General features: G+C 46.0%; 1 protein-coding gene across 4 annotated transcripts in view; it reads right to left on the bottom strand.

Moving 5' to 3' along the window:
- Window positions 1–19,320, bottom strand: part of arhgap10 (Rho GTPase activating protein 10) — a 247,780-nt gene that overhangs the window by 48,395 nt on the left and 180,065 nt on the right. For all 4 annotated transcript variants that reach the window (XM_086011545.1, XM_086011527.1, XM_086011535.1 and 1 more), the window contains 4 exons: window positions 16,339–16,426; window positions 8,860–8,918; window positions 7,244–7,349; window positions 1,068–1,227 (listed from right to left, as the gene is read on the bottom strand). In XM_086011545.1, coding sequence (XP_085867671.1) covers window positions 1,068–1,227; window positions 7,244–7,349; window positions 8,860–8,918; window positions 16,339–16,426 — 413 coding nt within the window. The remainder of the gene's footprint in view (window positions 1–1,067; window positions 1,228–7,243; window positions 7,350–8,859; window positions 8,919–16,338; window positions 16,427–19,320) is intronic.

Here is a 19,320-nt window from a genome sequence, read left to right as displayed (position 1 = left end):
GAGTTGTAACGGCTATTCGAGACTGTGCAGCTGCTCTGAATTTAAAGGCAGGAATATGAGAAATTAATTATTAAATAATTACTAGCTACAGATCTTGCATTGAGTTTTTAATATATTCCCTGTGTGCTTTGAAATGAATTTTCCCACCAACATCTGAAAACGATTACAATTTAGAAGCCTTCAGCCACACATGCTGCCCATGTTATACCGAGAAATAACTTTAGAAAACAAAATAATTTGACTAACAGTTTGTGGTGAATTCTCAAAATGGACTCACAGGTCATATATCCACCTTCATAAACCAGAATAAAAAGTGGATGAATAATACAATACTGATTGAAATATTTGTCAATGGCCATTGGCTGCACCACTTCCTAATCGCCACTATCCTCGCTGTGGTGATCAGTTCCCCGGGAAATTTTGGCCTAAATTTGCCACGGGAGGGTCGCGGCACACAGCGGCCTAACATGGTGTTCGGGGCCAACCGCCCAATTACAGCAATTTCTGGGCCATTATATTTTGATGACACATATAAACCTTAAACTATGTACCATCAAAACGCAATAAAATGCTAAATCCTTGGTCTGAAAATGAGGATAAAAGTAAATGTTTCAGACATACTTTTACCCACCAAATCCAACAAAAAGAAACCTAGGACCAGTTTAAGTCTTGTGGAATATTTTAAAACTCAGGAATGCCACTCCAAAATTGAATTGTGGGCAGGACTAAAATACACTCATGAAATTGGGAGGTTTGATTAAATCAGAACCACTGAGGAGTATGGACAGCGCTACCGTGCTAATTTCGTAGGTCGATGACAATATATTATTTGTATAGAGAATTTGAACAAATAAGGACAAACTGTACTTGAAGTGCCGTAACGTACAGGGCAACGGACCAAGAGCTGGAAAGTGGGATTATGCTGGATAGCTCTTTTTCGGCAGACACAGACACGATGGGCCAAATGGTCTCCTTCTGTGCCGCAATTTCTATGTTAAATTTCTATGATTCTATGTAGTTCACGGTTTTTTACAACTGCGACACTGCTAATAAAATGAAGAACTCACCTTTTCATAGTTTTCAATTAGAATTTCCACAACAATGTTCTGAAACTTGAGGTCCATGATGGCTGCAACAGTTTCTTGCCGTGCCCGCATCAGAGTCGGCCCAAACACTACTCCAATGTTTGCTACAGTCATCAGGTTCTGCTTTGCATTATTAGATACACTGGAGAGAAGGAAAAGTAAAGTGACTCCAATTTTCATGCCATCCGTATAGTAAGCCTGGCATTATCCACATAAATTACTGGGGAGCTTTTTCTGTGCGTCACAATAGAGAAAAATCCATTCATGATCACCTTCGATAAGGCTCTGTTTTAACCACACAAACCAAATGATAGCATTAACTGAAGTGACTTTTGTGAAACAAAATTAAAGGTCATGCTACCTCACTACTGAATGTAAAAGCTCAATCACACATGGATTGGATATCAATATCAAAAACAATTAATTTTGATTGTCAAAATTGAATGACATCAAGTGATGCATGCACACACACATGCACTGATGACCCCCTTTCAAACTCTCTCGTGCTGTAGTCTACCTACTTCTTTTTTGTTATAACAGCCATTTCGTGAAGATTACTATTATAACAGATAGAGGTGGTGGAGTAAAGCCCATTACTTGTAGATCTTTCTCAATCACTAGTTGCACAGAGGATGATAAACTATTTGGTGATTTACTAAATAGTGGCTTAGAACTCATAAGCCTGATTTTTGGTGTGTTTTTAAATATTATGACAATATAATGATTTTATCCGAGGGAACTTAGTATTATAGAAGACTAATGAATGCTCTATGTCTCAGTCACGTGACAGTTGGTGTGTTCAGTTTGGAACGCATTTTTCTGGTACACATAAAAATTAACTAATTAATTTCGTAACTACAATAATGTTCAAGAAATGGGTGTCATACAACAAAAAAGCTCACAAGAGAGACCATTTTGAAATTGAAATTGGGTATTTGAATGCAGCAAACATACTTTTAGTAGTTATCAGTCTGGCTACATGCTTTGTTCTCATATACAATGATTTTGGATAATTATTAAAATGATAATATAGTACAAATTCAGAATTAAATTTCTTAGCTGTTTCTAAGCAAAATAAACTGAATCGCTCAAATTCTGGTTAATTCTGTCAACAATCCAAGCACTGAACTCTAGTTTACTACAGACATCACATTATGCTGAATTCCAGCACTTTTCCCCAATTATCCATGCTCATATGGCTCCATTACTTTTTGTAAATCATTGCCTAATTTTGTTCAGATTGGATACACATGCTAGAAATCTGATGATTTATTCATCAACAGTTGTGTAATAAAAATCAATTTTAGTATTTCAGGTTTACATTTAATGATCTGAAAACAATTTACCGAAATCTTGATTCAATTATAATCCTACTCTGAACAGTTCTATATTGCAACTTGTTTTGCCTTTATTAGGACCAGACTGTTTAATAAGCACAGGTCCACAAAAGGAAATTAAATAGACTTAACTGGAAACTATATTAAATAAATGACTAGACTGTCTTTATGACAATTTAGAGGGAAATAAAATCACAGCAAAATAAAATTCCGTAAGACTGTTGCTCGAGTCCCCAAGGAAAATGTAACATTGAAGTGTATAATATCAATTGTAAACAATACAATAATGTATACTGACGATGATAATAAACTACTGACCCAAGTACAATGGGAAAGACCACTACTGTAGGGTAGTGTCCAAAGCAAAAAGGTCACCTGTTAACATGAGACCCCAGCCACACCAAGAGGTTGGCCAACGTAGCTTGGGAGGACTGCCTCCATTTCGATCCTAGGCCCCTCTGTCACCCATCTGCAGATCTGTGCAGTTCCCGGCTTGGCCTTAGGACGAGGCATGCCAGATTTCTCCAGTATCTAGCACGGTTCCCTTCTTGCCAAGCCAGCCAAATCTCAAGTTCCATCCCTTCCTCCACTTGGCCAAACCAAGCTCCGCCACTAATGCAACAGTTTAATAATTAAAACCTCAAATTACAGTGAATGTGTTCATTATAGCTTCAACCAGCAATTTTTTTTAGCAAGAAATGTTTCCAGTTCACTTCATGAGCACACACACAGGCCCGTGCTTTGCAAAACCTGCAAATCTTTATTTGAAATTCTGCTGCTCACTAATTGTTACACTCAATACTGTAACACCAATAAAGTCTGATGTTGGTTTTTTCTGTTGCCTGCTAATGGCAGCTCTTAAATTGGCTTTAAAATTTAAATATTGGGGCATAATTGTGCATGAAAATATTAGTATCTTTATGCGAGTAGGTATTTGTTAGATCCGTGTATCTTGATGTTGTGTGTCCTTCAACAATTAGACAAGAGACTGCAGGGAACAATCAACAGGTGTTTACTGGATGAGGGTTACTCTAAAACTAATTGTACAGATCCCTACTCAGGGTTATATACAGGTGTGGTCACTGCCGGTACTACAGTATACAGGAGCTGTAAAAAGTAGTTCTCCCCTTAAAGGTACATACACTACAATTCCTCCCCTTTTAGATTAACAGTACCATAACATTCATTTAACAATTAAATATCAAACTAATTACAATTAACAATTTTAACATGCAACATTAACTGGAAATAGTCTATTTATAAATTCAGTCTTTGGGGAGGCTTCCTGATTCTTTCTGGATAACGCCTTTCCCGAGTGTCTCGCTCTTGGTGCAGAGGCGATTCTAACACCCTGTCGTCAGTTGATTCATCAGCTTCCAATGCTATTGTTTGAGGTAGATGCGACCTGTACGTCGGGTTCCTCACCAGGTACGTATGGCCGAGACATGGGGTTGACTCGTTCCTGTGACTCTAGGATCTGGTCAGCATGGCGTCTCACAATGTTCTCCCCAACATCCACTGTGTACATTAGTGGCCCCTGCCGTGTGCATATCGTTCCTGGTTGCCATTTCTCGATTCGGTAGTCGCGGGCCAAGACTGGTTGCCCTACATTGAAGCTCCTTGTCGGCTTCTCATTGATGTGCTGGAATTGCTTATTCTCAACATCTCTTCGTACATTTGGTCTGAGCAAATCCAGACGAGATCTCAACCTTCGGTTAAAGAACATCATGGCCGGGGCCTGGTTGGTGACTGCATGTGTCGCATTTCTGTAGGCTAACAGGAAATTGTCCACCTTATGCTGCAGTGGAATGTCGTCATCGCACATGGCCTTTACTGCTTTTTTAAAGGTTTGTACGAACCTCTCAGCCAATCCATTTGTGGCTGGATGATACGGGGCGGATGTGTAATGCCTTACCCCATTCCTTTTCATAAATCTTCGAAACTCTTCGGACACAAACTGTGGTCCGTTATCAGAGCAAATCTGCTCTGGCAAGCCGTTCCTGGCAAAAATGGTCCGTAGGACTGCAATAGTTTTCTCCGTGGTGGTGGAGGACATTTTGATCACCTCAGGCCATTTCGAGTGCGCATCCACGGCTATTAAAAACATTGAGTCCATGAATGGACCAGCAAAATCAATATGCACCCGTTGCCATGGAGATGAGGGCCACTCCCATGGGTGTAGAGGGGCATGTGGTGGTGCATTTTGGACCTTCTGGCATCCTGAGCAGCTCTTTGTCAGGTCCTCGATTTGCTGATCGATCCCCGGCCACCACACATAAGCCCTAGCAAGGCTTTTCATTTTCACCCCTCCCAGATGGCCTTCGTGAAGCTCATTGAGCACTCTCTCCCTTAACTTGGGTGGAATTACCACTCGGAATCCACACATCAAGGTCCCCTGGCATACTGACAGCTGTTCTCTTCTGGATGAGAATGCTGGCAACAGTGAGTCGCCATGTGTTGGCCATCCCTTCACCATCAAGTCATATACCTGAGACAGTGTCGGGTCATTTCGGGTCTCCTTCTCCATATCAGTGTTAGTTACTGGCAAGCGTTCAATTATAGTCGAATAAAATATTTCGACAGGGTCCACTGCTGGTGCTTCCTCCGCAGTAGGCAGTGGCAGGCGTGATAGCCCATCAGCGTTTCCATGCTGTTTCGTGCCCTTATACTAGATTTCATATTGGTTCGCCCCTAGAAAAAGGGACCATCTTTGTAGCCGTTGCGCAGTCATCACCGGAACGCCCTTCTTTGGATTAAAGATGGAGACAAGTGGTTGGTGGTCCTCCATCTGGCAATACATATAGGTCCATTTTTGGTGTTTCCTTGCCGTTATATATAACGTTCACCCTTATTTTTCCTTTGGGGTAGACTTTTTTGCCCCGTGTACGTCTTCAAGACAATCTCTGTATCTCTCAAGGGTATATGTGAGAATAGCCGCTTGTAGTCCCTTCGGTTTATGACTGTTAGGGCTGATCCTGTGTCCAATTCCATTTTCACTTGGACTCCGGCTATCTTGAGCGTGACCCAGATAGTTTGGTGATCCTCCGTTTTGATCACATTATGTAGTTTCAGACAACCCAGCTCCTTGCTTCCAGAGTCTGTATCACTTTTCTGTTCGTCTGCACTACTCTCCGTCACCTTATGTACCTTCTTGTACTTCTCCTGTGGGGATTTCTTGCTGCTGGTTTTCTTTTCCGACCTGCAGACTCTTGCTATGTGTCCTACTTTTCCACACTGTCTGCACACTTAGTCCTTGAACCAGCAATCCTTATGGTCGTGTGTTGTTCTGCCGCAGCATTAGCACTTCAGTGTTCCGTATGACATTTCATTTGTGCCATATTCTTACGGTCTCCGTTGTATCTCTGCCGCGCCCCGTGCTGCTGCTTCGTGTGATACTGCCATGCTGAAAGCCTTGTCCAGCGTAAGATCCTTTTCTGATAGAAGCCGTTTCTGGGTTCCTTCACTTTGAAGCCCACACACAAACTTGTCCCTTAAAGTATCTGCTAGTCCCGTTCCAAACTGGCAGTGTTTCGATAGCTTGCGCAGTTCCGTTAAAAACTCAGCATTACTTTCATCTTTATGCTGGTTCCTTTTGTGAAACTTAAATCTTTCCGCTATCAGCAGCGGTGTGGGGTTTAAGTGGTCCTGTAGGATTGACACTATGTTTTCAAAATCCTTTTCCACTGGCTTCTCTGGGGTTACTAGGTTTCGCAGTAAGCCATACGTTTTTGCACCCATTGAATTCAACAATACCAGCGCTTTCCTGTCATCTGGCACTTCATTCGCCTTGCAGTACACTTCTATGCGTTCGACATATGTCGTCCAATCTTCGACTTCATTGTCGAACGCTGTGACACTGCCACTCTTCGGCATCCCTGGGTGTAGTTAGACTGGCTCAAAATGGCGTCTCCCGCGCTCTCCCTTCTTCTCCGCTGCGGCTCAAAATGGCGTCTCCCGTGCTTTTTTTTTCTTCCCCGCTGACGCTGCTCGGCCCTTGAACGCCGGCTGCACTCTGCGCGTTTTCCTGCGCACCTCTCTCTCTTCTCCCGTCGACGCCGCTCGGTCCTGAACACCGGCTGCGCCCTGTGCGCTCTACCCTTTCTCTTCTCCCATCGACGCTGCTCGGCCTTTTTCTGTGCCGTCGGTCGGCTCTAGCCGCTGCTGTCCGGGAAGGGTCTGCGCCGTACCTGTTGCCAGCCCGTTTTGCTGGAGTCCCCGCTGGATGGTCGACGCCTGTGCTTCTGGACTCAGCCTTCTTCTTTCACTGTCCTCCAGGAGTGAATCCCTGGGAGGTGATGCAGAGTTGCAGGTAGGTTTGAATCTTCTCGTCGCCAATATTAGATCCGTGTATCTTGATATTGTGTGTCCTTCAATAATTAGACAAGAGACTGCAGGGAACAATCAACAGGTGTTTACTGGATGAGGGTTACTCTAAAACTAACTGTACAGATCCCTACTCAAGGTTATATACAGGTGTGGTCACTGCCGGTACTACAGTATACAGGAGCTGTAAAAAGTAGTTCTCCCCTTAAAGGTACATACACTACAGTATTAATGTTAATTTTAAAAAGCATCACTCTTATACAAAGTATTGACAGTTCCAGAAATTATGCTCATGAGTCATGTAGGTTTACAAGGAGTTGCTAATACACCAAAAATGGATCAGACAATATAATCAGTTTTTTGTTTTAATATTAGTTAAATCGCTGGATAATCTATGAGCACTGCAGCTTTTCCCTATTGTGTTTTTTAAACTCTATAAAACAAGGGGCTGATTACAGTAGCAGGATATATGTACACTCTCCAGCACACCCATCTTACTTAGCTAAATGCTTGATGAGAATGTCCAACATCTCTCGATTCTTTTCTGGAAGTTTATGAATGAGGGAATGAATTGGCTTGATTCTGGATTCTGGACTAGCACATTCTGTGAAAAAAAAGCAACAAAACTTCTGGATTAGGATGCTATGTAATATTCCATTCATCTCTCTTACACACGTCACTGAAATGGACATGCACAGAATGCACAAGAGCTACAAATCTCAATCTTCTTTCACCAAATCAACCCCCACTCCACTGGTACTTTCTCCTCCTCTGAGCATCTTGACTTATTCCATCCCTCTCACCTCTCCTTCAAAATCCTCATTGTCTACCACCACCCAAGCCTCACCCTGAGCTTATCACTGACATATAGGGACATAGGAACAGAAGTCGGCCAATCAGCCCCTCGAGCTGCTCCGCCATTCATTTAGATCCTGGCTGATCTGTACCTCAACCCCATCTACCCACCTTTGTTCCAGAACCCTTGAAACTCTAACCCAACAAAAATCTATTGATCTCAGTCTTCAAAATTTCAATTGACCCTCAGCATCCATGGCTTTTCGAAAGAGCGAGTTCCAAATTTCCCCTATGTTTTGCGCAAAGAAATACAGAAATACTTCATGATTTCACTCCTAAATGGCCGAGCTCTAATTTTAAGATTATGTCCTCTTTGTTCTGGATTCCCCCATCAGAGGAAAGAGTGTTTCTGTATCTACCTCATTAAACAGCCCAATTAGATCATCCTTCAACCTTCTGAACTCAAGGAAATAAAAGCCATGGTTATGCAACCTGTCCTCATAATTTAACCCTGATGACATCTCCCTCTCTCCACTCTTTCACTATCTCAGTGTTGTTAGATTGCTCGTCCGATATCCAGTGGTGGATGAGCCTCAAATTCTTCCAGCTAAACATTCGAAAGACTGAAGTCATCATCTTTGGCCCCCACCACAAACTCTGTACCTTTTACACCGATTCCATCCCCTTCTCTGGCCACTTTCTCAGGCTGAACCTCAGTGTCCTATTTGACCTTGAGCTGAGCTTCCAAACCCATATCCTCTCTATCACGTAGACCAACTATCAGAACATAGCTTGCCTCCTCCCCTACCTCAGCGCATGCGCTGCTAAAACCCTCACTCATGTTTTTGGCATCTCCAGACTCGCGTATTCCAAAGTTCTCCTGGTCAGCTTCCCATCCGCCACACTCCGTAAACGTCAGCTCATCCAAAACTCTGCGGCCTGTATCGTATTTGCACACCAAGTCCTGCTCACTCATCATTCCTGCCGTTACTGAGCTAAACTGGCTTAATAACCCCCACACCTCCAATTTCAAATTCTCATTCTTGTGATAAAATTTGTTCATGCCCTCGCCCCTCCTCGTGTCTAGTGGCTTCCAGTCATACAAACTACACCAACTCCCCCTCCCCACCAACTGTCCAACACTTAACTTCTGGCTTGGTGTTTATCTCTAAAAGGCATGGTCAAGGGTGTGGGAACCTGGATACAAAGCCAGGCCCCATCACTCTGACATGTTTGTGCACCAACAAATCTTACCCAACACATCACATTGATGTATTTTCTGAAAACTGTAGAACAGTGAATTGCACGTCAATGCTTACTGGCTAGCAAGATGAATTCCCCATGCAACTTGTAAGTCATCAGAGGCTCTGGAAGATTCCTATAACAATTACAAAATAGTAAATTAAATGGCAGCCTAAACCAACTGCTTATTCATTTGTATAACCAAAGTGTTCCTGTTTGGTGTACTTCTGTGCTCAAGTACTTGATTTTTCGATAATTAATTTCTATTGTTTTAGGGTAAGTATGACAGTCCTCAATGCCAATCTCACCCAACCCTTCAATTGGTTTATCACAATCTAAATAAGAACTTGTTAGGATTTAGCCAATGTATTTTATATCTGGATCAAGAATTCTACTAGCAAAAAGGGTTTTTTTTTTTTTTTTAAAGGCAGTCTTGATATCAGTCTATTTAAGCATGCAGTATTTCCATCAGAATATATCAATTTTTTTAAATTTATTCATTCATGGGACGTGGACATTGCTCGGAAGGCCAGCATTTATTGCCCATCCCTAATTGCCCTTGAGAAGGTGGTGGTGAGCCGCCTTCTTGAACCTCTGCAGTCCGTGTGGTGAAGGTACTCCCACAGTGCTGTCAGGGAGGGAGTTCCAGGATTTTGACCCAGCAACGCCGATATATTTCCAAGTCAAGATGGTGTGTGACTTGGAGGGGAACTTGGAGGTGATTGTGTTCCCATGTGCTTGCTGCCCTTGTCCTTCTAGGTAGGAGAGGTCGTGGGTTTTGCAGGTGCTGTCGAAGAAGCCTTGGCGAGTTGCTGCAGTGCATCTTGGAGATGGTACACACTGCAGCCACAGTGCGCCGGTGGAGGGATAGAATATTTAAGGTGGTGGATGGGGTGCCAATTAAATGGGCTGTTTTGTCCTGAGTAGTGTCGAGCTTCTTGAGTGTTGTTGGAGCTGCATTCATCCAGGTAAGTGGAAAGTATTCCATCACACCCCTGACTTGTGCCTTGCAGATGGTGGAAAGGCTTTGGGGAGCCAGGAGGCAATACACTTGCCACAGAATACCCAGCCTCTGACCTGCTCTTGGAGACACGGGGGCGGGTTGGGGTTGTGTTCCCCACATTTCATGTTTCCCACACGAATCCTGAACGATATGGGAAATTGATGCAATTTTGATTTTATAGCCCAATTGATTCCCCACGTGTGGGAACCCCTAGCCAGTGGGCTTTTCAGGTGGGAAGCTCGCCTCCGATGACATCATCACTGCTGCTTCATTTAAGGGCTTCCACAAGCCTTGCTCACTTCAGCAGACTGCCAAGCTTCTGGCCCTGGCAGCTGCTGCTACCATCATCAATCATGGCGACACATCGGAGTAAGGCATCCCCCAGATTTGACGAGGCAGCCCTCCAGGCATTGGTGGAGGGAGCGACAGAGAGCAGGGAGGTGCTCTTCCCCTCCTCGGGGAGGAAGAAGCCACCCCAGCAAACCAAGGCTGTGTGGCTGAGGGTGGCAGAGCAGGTGAATGCCAGCTCGAATACCAGCAGAACATGGATCCAGTGTCGGAAACGCTTCCATGACCTTCTGCGCACTGGAAAAGTGAGTATGATGTTCCCATCACTCTTAATCTGATCCCCATTGCCTTTCCTCACCAGCTCTCAGCTTTACCAATCTCTTCCTCCACATCCCACTTGACACTGACATCCATGCACCCTTTCCCACTCCCTCTCTCTCTATGGTCACATTCACCTAACTAATGGACTATGCAGCCCTCACACTCCCTATCACTGTCATGCTATGAAAACAACTTACATCACATAGGGAGGGCCCTTGGTCCTGCCATCTCACTCCATCTTTCTCTCCTTCTAAGCATCTATGCCATCGATTCTCTACACTCACTCCTTCATTCTCGCTCAAACTCCACTTGTCTCCCCCATTGCAGGAAAAGAGAGCTCACAACCGAAAAGAGCGAGCCAGGACAGGGGGAGGGGCAGCCTCCTTAGCCCAGCTGACCCCATGGGAGGAGGCGATCCTGGAGATCGTCGGCATCCAGGACGACACACAAGTGGGGGACGGAGAGACCGGTGCAGCAGAGCAAGCTGGTGACAGAAGAGTTTTCCAACTCTCTCAATTGCATTGCATGACTCGCTGATAATGACTTGGAAGCTCTAGCAGATGGACCTCTGATCATCTGCAATAAGCACTGTGCAGGTAACCCTGGCCTCTCATCTCTGACACTTTCCTTTACTCCCCCACAGGACCATCGCAAGCTCCCGTCTCCAGGACGCAGGAGGAGGTTCAGCCTCAGCATCCAGACTCCTCAGAGGAAGCTGCAACCTCTGAGGGCGCAGCGTCAGCAGAAGGCAACGCACCCAGCACCAGCGCAGACACTCACACCTCGGTGGGACCTTCGGGACATAGAGTAGTGTTGTCACCTGGTGTATCACAGCTCACAAGTGAGCCTCAGCAGATGGTGGAGACAGGGACAGCAGTGGAGAGTCCTAGTCGGAGGGCGCAGCACTCTCCCAGCTCGGCTCAGCTGCATGTCGACCCTCTGCCTCTGGGTCCATCCACAGTATCAGCGGTGATGGCACTCCAGGAAAATATGCAGGAGTCTCTGGCAGGTTTTGTCTCCAGGGTTGCTGCGAGTGTGGAGCGAATGGAGGAGTCCGTCGCTAACATGAGCAGAGCCTTTGTGGAGTCATTGACGTACCAACGCATTACCACGGAAAGGATGGCAACCTCCGTGGAAAGGCTGGCTACGGCCATGGAGGAGATAAGTCGCGCGAGTGTTGAAAACATGGTGAGTGTTCAGACTAGACTGACATCTCTGGAGGAGCGATGGGCAGCTATTGAACAGAGAAACCAGACCTTCATGGCAGTCCCTCTGAGAAGGACTGCCAGTCCCGACACGGGTCCCCATGGCTCCCCTGATGTGCAGCAAGGTGCTCTCTCGCCACTTGCAAGCGCTGAGGGGGACCTGACCCATGAGAGGGATGATGGTGGCAGAGAACAAGGAGGTGGGGGCTCCTCTCCAAGTGCTCAAACTTCCATGCCACTGACAAGTCCTCGGTCAGAGCCCCACCTGAGTCAGCACCCAAGTGAGATCGGCGTCTCAACCCCTGCACAGCCGCAGGAGCAGCAGACTGTTGCGCAGCCCTTACAGGCTTGCAACCCCAGAGGACGCCCGCCAAAGGTGTCCAGACAGGAGCAGCAAGGAAGTGAGCAAGGGGCCTCCACATCTGCTGATGCCACTGGGGAACCACTATGAAGGAACACGCGTAAGAGAAAGAAACTGCACAAATAGTCACAAGGGTAGTCACTTGGGTGGAATTTAATGTGTTATGGTTGAAAGCCATCAGAATAATGTTAATAAATCATCTGTTGGCTACTGCTGTAGTTGTGGCGTGTGTCATTTCGCGAATGGGACTTTCACTTTGAGGTCAGTATGGTGGTCACATCGCTAGAAGTCAGCTGGTTCCTGGCTATTATCAGTGCTCAGGTAAAAGGATGCGAGGCAATAGTCCCTCATGGGCGAGGCTCAGCAAATCTGCCCAATATGAGCGCGTTCCTTGCATGCCGGCCACCAATGTTCTCGCGCACTGCTGCCGCTGGTTGATGAGCCTCTGCAAGATGTTCGTCTTCGCTCTCCTCCTCCCCCTCCTCCTCTGAGGAGGATATGTCAGGAGCCACTTGGTCCTCGGCCATCTGCAAGCCACGACGCTGTGCCATGTTGTGAAGCACACAGCAAACCACAACGATTCTGGAGACCCTGGCTGCTGAGTATTGCAGGGCTCCACCTGATCTATCCAGGCATCTGAAGCGCATCTTCAGCAGACCAATGGTCTGCTCGATCATGGCTCTGGTGGAAAGGTGGCTGGAGTTGTAGTTCTCCTCAGCTGCGTTGGATGGGCTCCTCAGCGGCGTCAATAGCCACGTCCTCAAGGGATAGCCCTTGTCTCCAAGTAGCCATCCGTTAAGTTGGTGTGGTGGACTGAATAGCGGAGGCACAGTAGACTGGCACAGTATGAAGGAGTCATGGCAACTGCCAGGGTACTTGGCACAAACATGTAAAATTTCCTTCTTGTGGTCACACACCAGCTGAACGTTGAGGGAGTGGAAGCCCTTGCGGTTGACAAAAATACCAGGATTGCGATGGGGAGCCTTAAGGGCCACATGTGTGCAATCAACGATACCCTGCACCCTTGGAAAGCCTGCAAGATTAGCAAATCCAACCGCTCTCGCCATGACACTTGCTCGATCCTTGGTGAAATGGATGTGATTGTGCGCGATGGCAAAGAGGGCATCAGTTACCCGCTTGATGCAGGTGTGTGCGGCCGCCTGGGAGATGCCGCTGATGTCTGCTGCTGATCCCTGGAATGAGCCTGAGGCAAAAAAGTTGAGTGCGATGGTGACTTTGACGGCCACTGATAAAGGGTGTCCAGCTGCTCCTCTGGGCTCCAGGTCTTGCTGCAGCATTACGCAGATGTCAGCCACTATCTCTCGCGAAAGTCGGAGCCGCCTTTGGCACTGCTGCTCAGACATGTTGAGGTAGCTGACCCTGCGTCTGTAGACCCTGTTTGGGGGGTATCTCCTGCGCCGACGGCCTTCCATGCGCTGGCCCCTTCTGGCCTGTGCATCCTCAGGTGGGGCAGCAGCAGCTTGGCGCAACTGTTGTTGCTGCTGCTGTTGGGCGGCCTCATGTAATATCCAGAAGGGCAGGACAAAAATGGCTCCCATGCTTCTGGTAGATGCCTCAGTTGAGGAAGCGCTCAGTGAAGGTGGCGAGAGGGGTTTCCCAGGAGGTCACACTGGAGATGGTTGTCAGGCTGCAAACTTCCAGAGCTGTGGGTATGCCTTCTGAAAGATCCCCCAGACCTGAGAGAGCAAAGTTATGCCACCTGCAATTAAAGCCTGTTCAAATCTGCCATTTAATGGTTGAGCTGCAGCTGCTACTCCGCAAGCCAGTTGTGCTCCCGCCAGGTTTCAGATGTGTGTTTCCCACCAGGCATGTTTCACGTGGTAAAACGAGTAAACTTGCAAGTGGTTAGGAAAATGGGATTATAGAGCCAATTGAGGGCTTGTTAAGGGCCTTAAGGGCCTATCCCGCCTCCTGGAGGCGGGACGGAGTCGGGACCAGCAGACACGAATTTAGGAAAATTGCGTGGAGGCGGGATGAAGGCGGGTTTGGGCCCGCACGCCAGTTTTGCGATTTTTATCCCCCACACGCCTCCAATCCCGCCTCCCCGGCCCTAGCAAAATCCAGCCCACAGTATTTATGTGGCTGATCAATGGTCAATGGTTACCGCCAGGATGTTGATGGTGGGGGTTTCAACGATGGTAATGCCATTGGGTGTCAAGGGGTGGTGGTTAGACGCTCTCTTGTTGGAGATGGTCATTGTCTGGCACTTGTGTGGGGCAAATATTATTTGCCACTTATCAGCCCAAGACTGGATGTTGTCCGGGCGTTGCTGCATGTGGCCATGAACTGTTTCATTATCTGAGGAATTGCAAATGGAACTAAGCACTGTGTAATCAGCAAACATCCCCACTTTTGACCTTATGATGGAGGAAAGGTCATTGATGAAGCATCTGAAGATGGTTAGGCCTCGGACACTGCCCTGAGGGATTCCTGCAGCGATGTCCTGGGGCTGAGATGATTGGCCTCCAACAAACACAACCATCTTCCTTTGTGCTAGGTATGAATCAAGCCAGTGGAGAGCTTTCCCCCTGATCCCCATTGACTTCAATCTTATTAAGGCTTCTTGATGCCACGCTCGGTCAAATGCTGCCTTGATATCAAGAACAGTCACTTTCACGTCACCTCACGTCTGGAATTCAGCTCTTCTGGCCATGTTTAGACCAAGGCTGTAATGAGGTCTGGAGCCGAGTGGTCCTGGCGGATCCCAAACTAAGCAGCGGTGATCAGGTTATTGGTGAGTAAGTGCCACTTGATAGCACTGTCGACAACACCTTCTATCATGTTGCTGATGACTGGGAGTAGACTGATGGGGCGGTAATTGGCCGGATTGGATTAGATCTGCTTTTTGTGGACAGGACATACCTGGGCAGTTTTCCACATTGTCGGGTAGATGCCAGTGTTGTAGCTGTACTGGAACAGCTTGGCTAGAGGTGCGGCTAGTTCTGGAGCGCTAGTCTTCAGCACGACAGCCAGGATATTGTTGGGGCCCATAGACCTTGCTGTATCCAGTGTGCTCAGCCGTTTCTTGGTATTACATCGAATGAATCAAATTGGCTGAAGACTGGCATCTGCGACCTCAGGAAGAGGCTGAAATGGAACAGCCACTTGGCACTTCCGACTGAAGCTGGTTTGCTAATGTTTCAGTCTTGTCTTTTGCACTCACGAGCTGGGCTCCACCATCATTAAGGATGGGGATATTCATGGAGCCTCCTCCTCCCATTAGTTGTTTAATTGTCCACCACCATTCACGACTGGCTGTGGCAGGACTGCAGAGCTTTGATCTGATTCATTGTGGGATTTCTTAGCTCTCTGTCATTAGTATGCGGCTTCTGCTGTTTAGCATGCAAGTAGTCCTGTGTTGCAACTTCACCAGGTTGGCACTTAATTTTAAGGTACACCTGGTGCTGCTCCTGGCATGCTCTTCTGCACTCCTCATTGAACCAGGGTTGGTCACCTGGCTTGAAGGTAATGGTAGAGTGAGGGATATGCCGGGTCATGAGGTTATAGATTGTGGTGAAGTACAATTCTGCTGCTGCTGCTGATGGCCTACAGTGCCTCATGGATGCCCAGTTCTGAATCTATCCCATTTAGCATGGTGGTGGTGCCACACAACACAATGGAGGGTGTCCTCAGTGTGAAGACGGGACTTCGCCTCCACAAGGACTGTGCAGTGGTAACTCTTACCAATACTGTCATTGGGCAGATGCATCTGTGACAGGTAGATTGGTGAGGATGAGGACAAGTAGGTTTTTCCCTCGTGTTGGTTCTCTCAGCACCTCCTGCAAGCCCAATCTGGCAGCTATCTCCTTCAGCACTTGGCCAGCCTGGTCACTAGTGGTGTTACTGAGCCACTCTTGATGGTGGACATTGAAGTCCCACACCCATTCTCTGCCCATGCTACCCTCAGTGCTTCTTCCAAGAGGTGATCAACATGGAGGAGTACTGATTCATCAGCTGAGGGTGGACAGTAGGTGATAATCAGCAGGAGGTTTCCTTGTCCATGTTTGCCCTGATGCCATGAGACTTCATGGGGTCTGGAGTCAATGTTGAGGTCTCCCAGGGCCACTCCCTCCCGACTGTATACCACTGTGCCGCCACCTCTGGTGGGTCTGTCCTTCTGGTGGGAATATTGCATACCAGAATGCTATAAAATAGGAGTGAGGAATGTAATTATCACTGCAGATTTCAAAGTTTGGAACTGGTAATTATCAGGAGTTAATAGCAATGATTTTAAAAAGTTATTTCATTAGTTTCTGAATACTGAGATTTGTGTTTCAGTATGGCACAGAGCTTAACTGACGTAGCAATGTGTCAGCTTGAAACAACGGGGAATATAAACACATACAAAGCTGCTTACCGCAGATACTGTTTCAGTGCACTGGTGATAGTTTTTGTTTCCCATTCTAGCGAGTTGTCCAGATCCAGATCAGCACAAGTCTTTGAATCTAGAAAACATTATTAAATTTACCAGCACGAAGATCTCAGTGTCACTGTGTAGTGAAATCATAGGATTAGAACCAATCTGGAGGCCAGGCTACCCAAACTGTCACATACTGCACATCCAGGAATAAAATGTAAACTCAGTTTTTAGAAAGATGAATGCTCAAATGGTAAACTCAAACACCAGGTAGCAAGCAATGTTCCTCGTCAGCTGCACTTTGTTCTACGCGGCCTGTTTCTTTTAATGTGCGATCCCTTTAAATTTCTGCGCATGTGCGGTATTTACAATGTAAAAGCCGGTGAGTGGCCTGCATGGAACCTTTGAGGTTACGGCACGGCCACTCACCTTAGGGGGAACATTGGTAGCAAGACAACCCCAAGTTAACTTGCTGATACACATCTACTTATATCAGTATGTGGCTTATAATAGCAAAAAGGAATCTCAATTGTGCCATAAATGGATTTTTGGAGGGGAGGTAAAAATAATGGTGCTAGTAAACAAAGAGAGTAATAAAATCTAGTAGAAACTCCATGGCCTAGAAATTCGGTGGCGCCCCAGCTCGCCGGAATTACCGCTCCGTATGGAGCCGCTTGCGCCAGCCCGATATTCAGTTTCAGCGCCCCAAACGGAAGCGGGGCGCTGTTCGAGGCGCCCCGCATCCCTCTTGGGGCACTGCAACTGAATATCGCAGCGCAATGTGCCGCAGCGTGGCCTTCCTCCCTTCTTAAAGGGGAGGGGCCTGCACCAGCGCAATCGGAGATCGCGAGTGCCGGCAAAAGAGCCCTGCACCGAGGAGAAGTGCCGGGCTCTTGGGACACAGCCGGCACTGCCCGGGGTGGGGGGCTCAGGAGGCCGGGGACGGCGGCGCGAGGAGGTGCTGGCAGGCGGCCAGCAAAAAAAATGGCCGCCCCGCACCTCCCCTTTAATTAGCGCCACTACCGCCGCAGGTAGGCCCCCCTGAACCGATCGGGGCGGTAGCGGGACGCTGCGCACACCGATAACGTCATCGGTGGCGGTGCAGCGCTACAGGCCAACGCCGCCATTAGCGCCCCGCTAAATTTCGCGGGAGGCGTGGCCAGTGACGCTAAACCCACTAAGTGCCCTCTTTGGGCGCTAACTGGTGGCGCAGCCCACCAAATTTCTAGGCCCATGAGTTTTAGTAAAAAGGTTTAAATAACAAAATTCTTCTCTCTCCCAATTTTAATTATCCATAGCAATGCAAGTCCAGAAGAACAAATCTTCAGTGTTAATGCTTGTTGCAGTGCTCATAACAAAAAAAAGGCAAGGAATGTCCAGTGAAGCTCGTCTGTCCAGTACAGTGACTCTCCAATCACAGATTCCAACTGCATTTCGCATGACCCTTGTGTGTTTGCCTCTAATACTCCTTCAGATAAATTATTCTAAATATTTATCACTCCGAGTAAAGAAGTTGTTTCTGATGTCCGTTTTCAGTTTATTTTTCCCTAATTTCATTGCATGTCCTCTAGCTTATTTTGAAGTAATATTCTAGGTTTGCCTTACCTGTACCATATTTAATTTCCCTCAATGAAGTCTTAACTGCTTTATTTCTAGAATACAGAATTTGAACTTCTCACTTCTTTTCTCATTGCTTGCATACTTGGTATCAGTCTTGTGCTCTTCTCCGTACCCTTTTGAATATTTGTATATATTTTCTGTGGCATGGTGACCACAACTGAGTATAGTACTCATAATGTTGTCTGACCAGTACATAGTGAAGCCTCAGCATCATTTCTGTAGACCTGTAAACTATATATCCCAGCATTCTATCAATTTTTAAATTATTTCCATTTGTTTCTTTGCACTACTATGCAGTTCTCAACATTAAATTTCATTTGACACTTGTTTGCCCAATCTAAATCCTGCTACAATTTCTTTTGATGCATCCTCTCTATTTCTGTGTCATTATGAAATCTGACAAACATACATTTGTTTTCAGTATCTGGATCATTTACGTAGATTATAAAAAGCAGGAGTCCCAGCAGGACTTCATTCAATATCACTCCCTCGAAGTCTGACATTTCACCTCACCCTCATCCTCTCGTTCCTTTTTATTAAACCCAACCCAGTTTCTTATCCAAACTCATGTTTTATGTTGGATTCCTGCGAGTTAAAGATAGAGTAGAAGTCTTTCATGTGAAATTTTGAAAAATGATTTCTGAAAGCCAAATACACTACATCATAGGGAATTCCACTATCCATGTTAACTGTCTGATCCTCAAAGAAGTCAAGAAGTTTTATGAGGTAGGATCTTCCCCTTCTAAATCCACATCGTCAGTTCCTTGTTAAATTAACCTCCTGCCTCAAGAATTTCGCTGTACCTCGAGCCCAGTTTCTGCGTCAACCCCAACGAAATTATGCAGTAAGAGTTGAGGGACATCTCACTTTCCATATAATATTGTAAAATACTATATACAACAGTGCGACACTGTTTTGGCTTTTGTTTAGAAAAATTGTGGATTTTAAACTGTCTAAAAGATTACGACACTCATGTTCTGCTTATGTTTACACTAATAGTTGTCATACCAATCTTGACTACATTTGATTTAGCTACATGAACAGTTATGTGGCAGTTAAGTATTAAGTATTAGGTAACCAATATTTGGATATCAATACTTGGTGTTCTGAATCTGAATAACATCAATTGACACCAGTCTTCTAATTTCCCTTAATTTGGAATTTGTTAATCTACATGCATTTCAGAATTCATTAGGGATCTAAAATCAATTTGATTGCATAATCTGTAAACATTTTACATATTTGCATACTTCCAATACTTATGGTAGATTGATGGTTCTGTAACTACCTGGGTCAAATTTGACACTTTTTTTTGAAGATATTGATAATGGCCCGGATTTTGCGGTGGTAACGATTGTAAAC

The sequence above is a fragment of the Somniosus microcephalus genome, chromosome 2, assembly GCF_052327205.1.
Source record: "Somniosus microcephalus isolate GS21.2 chromosome 2, FLI_Smic_1.0, whole genome shotgun sequence".
Lineage (NCBI taxonomy): Eukaryota > Metazoa > Chordata > Chondrichthyes > Squaliformes > Somniosidae > Somniosus > Somniosus microcephalus.
Note: the sequence above shows the minus strand (reverse complement) of the source record. Positions and strands in the feature narration are given on the sequence as shown.